Raw genomic sequence first — 6786 nt, forward strand, 5'->3', positions numbered from 1 at the left:
ACTATACTCACATATCGAGCATCCAACACTCTCTTGTTGCCATATTGATATTTTAATAAAGGCATTTCTGTTTATTAAGGAAAAAGAAACCGTTAGAGATGAGATCTGCTAAATTACATTTTAGAGGATTTAGATGCATAAATCCCAGGTAGAGAAAAGACGCGTGTACAGAATATTCATCCACGTGTTACGTCACGAGGAGCTAGAGTTCAAATTCCGTTTAGGGGCATCTTGGTAATCTTAACATCTCCCCTCTCTTATGAATTCTCCTCTTCTCTCTCCTTGGCCATTTCCTCAGTTTGCTTCCCCAAAACAGGAGCAGAGAGTTCAGAAAAAAAAAGAGCAATGGCGAGCGAGATCGTGGTCTGCGTTGCTGAACCCTCAGCTTCATCGAGCTCCGAGCCGAGAAATAACGGTGGGTGTCCCGCTGTTCCGCAGGAGGAGGTTAGGAGAAGAGGGGGAGATGAAGAGGAGGGCCTAGTACAGTGCAGGATTTGCCTTGAAGAAGGGAATCAAAGCGAGATGGAAGCTCCTTGTGGGTGCAGTGGATCGATCAAGGTCTAATCTTTTTCTAAATTAGTGAACTTTTTTAATGATTTGAGTAAGATTATGGTATGTAATTTGTTAAAGTTTATTATTATTGTTATTATTATTATTATTATTTTCTTAGCTTGGTTGATTTGTAGAGGTAAGCTGGTGATGGGTTTTGTGAGTTGTGGTTGAGGCGTGTGATAGCATCTTGAATTTTGCTATTCCCTTTTCAGGCTGATATAAATTATCTTTCGCTTCGCTTTAGAGATTTGTTTATTTGCATTGATCTCTTGCTATGATGTTACAAGCTTTCATATGATCAGGAAAATGATACTGTTGTGGACTTGTTGGCGTTAATGTTGGTGGAGTTAGTAAACTTTTGGCTGGCTAACTATAGTAGGAAAGTAAAAAGATTGATCGCCTTTTCTTGGGAATCGAGCTATCGAAATGGGTGAGAACTGAATAAAAGGGATCGAACAATCCTAAATGATTTTTTTTGTACCTTGCTTTAGGCTAGAGGAGTGCTTCAATCTTCTTAAGCACATTAGACCAGCTCAAGCTCCTGTTAAGAAAGGAGAATATAAAGGTGTTTTGTATCCTCCTCTCTGTTGATCAAAATCATTAGTATGAAGTAGCAGAAGTAACACCTTTTTTGTTTGTTCCACAGATTTTTGGAAGTAGAGGAAATATTACTTCTTCTTCGGGCATTTTTTGTTTGTTTGGATAGTTGTTACGAATATTGTCAGGAATAGAGAAAGAGGACCTTTGAGAACTTCTTTCAAATGAAGAATATCCATGTAATAAAAAAACTAAATTTATTCTTCAATTGATGTTTGTTTAGGCTATTTCCAAAGTATTTATGAGTCTTGAAGTAGGGATGCCACATAGGCACCACATCATCTTGTAAGGAAGTACTGGAAGTAGGTTTTTTAGATAGACATATTTTTTTTTCTCGGAAGTAGCTGAGTAGCTTCTTCATGACTACTTTCGTGCAAGCAAAGAAGCCCTTAATGCAATTCACAATGGATTTTGATGGTAATCATATCATATATTTAGAATGAGCCATAACCATTTTGTATGTTCATAGACGATTATTGCAGTATCTCAGAGTGGTAGATGTTGGTCTCACACATGGAAGAGTTGATGAAAGTCCTAATGCTTCAAGATATTCGGATCGAATTATGCGGAGACTGGGTTGGGAGATGATCACTGGCTGGTTACATTTTCAGTTTGATAGATCTTGTAGTTGATAAGTTACTTTATTGTCTTCAATAGCCTTATTTACCTTAGAGGTAGAGTACATAACATTGGTTTAAGCAATAAGGAAAGACATACAGTTAAAAGTTTAGTTGGTGATCGTGGTCCTCATCAGGACCAAACTGTAGCATATTGTGATGGTCAGAGTGCTATAGTATTGGCAAAGGATCAAGCATTACGTATCAACACAAGGTATCACCTCATCTGTGTTGAGATGAGAAATAAAAAGAAATAGATTGGTACAACTCACAATCTAGCAATTTGTTGACCAAGCCAATTTCTACTTCAAAGTTTATGCATCGGTTTAAGTTCTTAACGTCGGTAGCTGGACATAGCCCCATGGAGCTATGGGCAGTAACAACCTTTAGCTTTTGTTGTCTTCTCCTATCTTCTCTCAACTGTTTTCTATTTTCTGAATAATAAAAGGAACATCACTTATTGTCAAAGAACATAACTCATTCAACCTGTGTTTTTGCAATTGTCATCTATCTGTGTCCTGATCTCAGTATCTATCTAATTAGGCTTTCCATATCAGATTAACTTAACAGAAGAAAAAATCCTAAATAGAAATAATTGGAGAAAATGATTCATGTAGGCAATCCAAAAACAAGTTAACCGTCTCGGCCTCCCAATAATTGCTTTGAACTAAGTTGAGTGCTTGTCTCCGCAATCTATCCACCACTTGCTCGAGATCCTCTATCTTCCTATGTAAATCATTTATCTCTGTGTCGTATAGATCTCATTTATGGAAAGGAAGGGTCTGTTTTCATGCATTCCTCCATTGTAATGACCATGTTATGTCAACTAGGATACCACTGAATCTTTGGATATCTAATCTTATACCATGGTGCAAACCTGATCAAGATGTTAGTAAGGTAGGATATTGACTAATTTGTAGCATTCATGGAAGAGCAAGAAGGGATATGGAATAAAGGTCTTAGGCTAAGTCTAAATTTATTTTTATTCAATTGCTATTGTCCATGTGGATGAGTCTTATAGTTTCTTGCTTTCTGACGGGAAAAAAGTTAAAAAAATCTCTAAAAAAAGGACAAGTATTTAATTGTTCTAAAAAAATAAATAAATAAACTAGTTGACTTGCTAAAACGGAAACCAGCAAGGTAAATTTCTAAAGAAAAGGGAAATAGATATGCTCATTGATCTTCTGAGAGAAAGGAAACAAATAAGCTAAATGATTTTGACAAAATAAATCTTTGTCTTGAATATTCTTCAAAATGTTCTGTTCAAAGTTTATGATGAGAGAAAATTCATAAATCCTTAAACTTAGCGGGGAAGTGTGCAGCAACCCCATTGGACTTTCTAAATAAACCCCCAGAACTTTGGGAAGTTTCACCACACCCCAGAACTTTGACAAATTATCATTAGCGGGAGGGGGATTGCACCAACCCCGTGGGACTTTCTAAATAAACCCCCAAACTTTGGGTAGTTTCGGCACAACCCTGAACTTTGAATTGTCATTAACAAAGTTAAATGGTAAGGAGAAATGTCTAAACTACCAGCACAACCCTGAACTTTGAATTACCATTAACAAAGTTAAACGGTAAGGCAAAATGTCTAAACTACCATTATAAAAAATAACCAACCAAAGGCCACAACTTCCACCCTCTCTAAGTAGAATGCTAATAATACTCCCCCAAAATATTTCTTATTTTCTCTATTTCCTTCTTACTCTGTTAATGATAATCCCCCAAGTTGTCAAGGTAGTGGGGCTGTGAATCTCCCAAAGTTTAGGCGTTTGTAGAATTTACAAAGCTTAGAAGGTTTGTGGAATTTACACTTATAGTTATTAATCTTCCACATGAGAATATTAATAACTTTACAAAAGAATCCGAAAGGATCACACCATCCTTAGATGATATGTATCAAATGTATGTCACGTTGCACCTATGGTTGTCAGTTCAAACTTAGGTCTACTTAGCCCGCAGATGACAGAAGATTCTATAGATGTTTTTAGTATGTTGCCGTCACATGATTACTGGTTTAGATCCTAACTTGGGTTAACTCAAGGATGAATAGCCCGGCATTACACATAGGAGTGATAATGGTCTGGTTAGGTCACATGTAGTGGAAGACCATACAGATATTGAGTAGCCATGTCGCCTCATCATGGTTGCCAGTTTAAAGCAAGTTAGTGAAGGGCCTATGAGTCCCATGGATGATTTAATTACACTCACAAATAAAGTGAAGTTTCTTGGATTCACGTGTGAGTATTGTCCCATATTTTCAATGTTAAGATAGAGTGATAGTTTTTTGAGATAGAAGGTGAAACCAATAACTAATAACTTAAATTTTTGGTTAACTTGGTTTCTATCTTCTATTTAAAACTCATTAACTCCCAGTTGGACACAATTTCTTCCCAAGATATATTGTCTACTAATTGTAGGGATATCGTCCCTTGTCCTCCCTCAAATATTGTTAGACGTAAACCATTTAACTGAATTGTTTATACCAATTGCTTGTTCCACTGGCTTGTAGAAGCCCTCTAACTAAATTCTTTATGTAAATACGTCCCGTGTACTTAAAATATGATAATGTGATAGTGTCCCTTTTATATGCGTATGTATCTGCGACTTTGAGAAGTGATAATAATTATAATATAAATGAGAATACAGCTTGGATCAATAAGTGGTACTCCTTATGAAGAAGGTATGGGTAAATGTTGTAAAAAGTGGGAAAATGCCAAAAATGCTCAAAAAAGTGGAAACAACACATTGTCTCTATGCTAACGCCCAAAATGGGCCTATTAAGTGGTTGGGCCACTTTTGTCTCGTTAAAGGCGCACCCAACGGCTCTTTCGAGAGTAAAGCGGCCAGAGCATCGAAAAATGGCCCAAAGAAGAGCAACTAGTGTTAAGCGACTGGACCGCTTTCAGTGGTTTTCCCCCTATTTACATGGTTTTTGTCCTTTTTTCCTGAGAGGATTCTACTTGAAGTTTGGAAGAAACTTGGATCAATATAAAGATGATTGTATTTAATATGTATATTTCCCCTTTGATAATTTACTATAAGTCATTAGCTTGTTGACTATTTGATGTGTATATCAAACTACAATGTTAGTTTATCACATTACGATGTGTATATTCTCTAACAATATTGCGTGATTTAATCTAATTATCATTACACATCTATTTCATGCTTAAAGATCTCTATAAATCGTTTGTAGAAAATTTTCTTCCATTTTTTCCTTGTTTTATAAGTTTTCAGTTTCCCTAATTTTTTTTATTTTTTGGAACTTTTGTCCCTATTTAACATTTAAAAAAAAATTAAATTAAATTGACTCGAAGATTTTTCCGCTTAAGCCTTGCTTAAGCCCCAAAAAGTTTAAGCGGTACACTGTCGCTTTGCTCTGCTTTCGGCTTTCGACAACCATGGCATGGGTAAAAACAAAAAGGAAACACACAAATTTGTAATCTCATTTGAGAATGGGGCAAGAGTTACATAAGCTTTGGTGTAGTAGTGGTAGATCCTGATGATGCAAGAAAATAATTGCTATTTCATGATATAATTGATTCAACAAAAACTGAAATTGGGAATATGGCTGAAATCAGAAAACTATTATTTATTCAGCTAATGATGAAGCAAAGTTCCAGTGTCACAGATATTATTGCATCTGAATTTTACTAATCAGTTTTTCCATCAGTTTATTCAGATATTTTTATCTGGTTATCTTCCATTCTTAACAGTAGACTGTATTTAGTTACTAATTTTTTGTTCTTATGTGTCACTAGTATTCTTTTACATCTTCAAAATTTTAATATTTTCTTTTTATGAATGTACCTATTTGTAGTGTAGGCAAATATATCTATAGATCATCGATTACTATATATTTCCTTATGATTCTTGGATTTGTTGCCTTTCACAATTAGAAAGAGGAAAATAAATTGAAATTACATGTAAGGTAACTTGCATGTGAATGTCCCAATAGAAGACCTACTTTGACAGATTTTTTCTCCTTCTATGTCATATGTTATTTGCAGTGGTCACTTTAAGATGCTATACTTTTAAAGTGAAGACGCATTGAAAATGTAACATACATGCAAAAGAATCCAAAATAAAGCATAGGTGGACTATCCTCCTCTTGACGCGTTTTAGCTCCTTTTACGCATCATATTACACGTAGAAGAAACTTTAACATGCTATATTCCAAAATTGGGGTCAATTAGGCAATTTGATCTCATCAAATACCTTTTTCTCTTTATTTAAGAGCGCAGCGCCTCTTATTTTTTGCCATATTCTCGTTTTTCTCTTCAAAATATGTAAGAACTAGAGTGAAATTATAGTTTAGAAATGCAAATAAGGGAGGAGTATATGGCATATATAACTTATACAAAGTAGATCTGCATGGAAGCCCCTTGTGCTTGCAATGGAATCAGAAAAGTGCTCTCCTGTCTCTGTCTCTATTCCCTTATGATTCTTGGATTTGTTGCCTTTCACAATTAGAAAGAGGAAAATAAATTGAAATTACATGTAAGGTAACTTGCATGTGAATGTCCCAATAGAAGACCTACTTTGACAGATTTTTTCCTCCTTCTAGTCATATGTTATTTGCAGTGGTCACTTTAAGATGCTATACTTTTAAAGTGAAGACGCATTGAAAATGTAACATACATGCAAAAGAATCCAAAATAAAGCATAGGTGGACTATCCTCCTCTTGACGCGTTTTAGCTCCTTTTACGCATCATATTACACGTAGAAGAAACTTTAACATGCTATATTCCAAAATTGGTTAGGGTCAATTAGGTAATTTGATCTCATCAAATACCTTTTTCTCTTTATTTAAGAGCGCTGCGCCTCTTATTTTCTGCCATATTCTCGTTTTTCTCTTCAAAATAGGTAAGAACTAGAGTGAAATTATAGTTTAGAAATGCAAATAAGGGAGGAGTATATGGCATATATAGCTTATACAAAGTAGATCTGCATGGAAGCCCCTTGTGCTTGCAATGGAATCGGAAAGGTGCTCTCCTGTCTCTGTCTCTATCC

At 35.4% G+C, this 6786-nt stretch overlaps 1 protein-coding gene across 1 annotated transcript in view; it reads left to right on the plus strand.

The window, feature by feature from the left end:
• LOC109824845 (probable E3 ubiquitin ligase SUD1) overlaps positions 281–6786 on the plus strand; it is a 9946-nt gene continuing 3440 nt past the window's right edge. The window contains exon 1 of the mRNA XM_020391495.1: positions 281–558. Within this exon, the coding sequence (XP_020247084.1) occupies positions 346–558 (213 nt within the window). The 5' untranslated portion in view covers positions 281–345. The remainder of the gene's footprint in view (positions 559–6786) is intronic.

This window comes from Asparagus officinalis, chromosome 9 (genome assembly GCF_001876935.1).
Source record: "Asparagus officinalis chromosome 9, Aspof.V1, whole genome shotgun sequence".
Classification (NCBI taxonomy): domain Eukaryota; kingdom Viridiplantae; phylum Streptophyta; class Magnoliopsida; order Asparagales; family Asparagaceae; genus Asparagus; species Asparagus officinalis.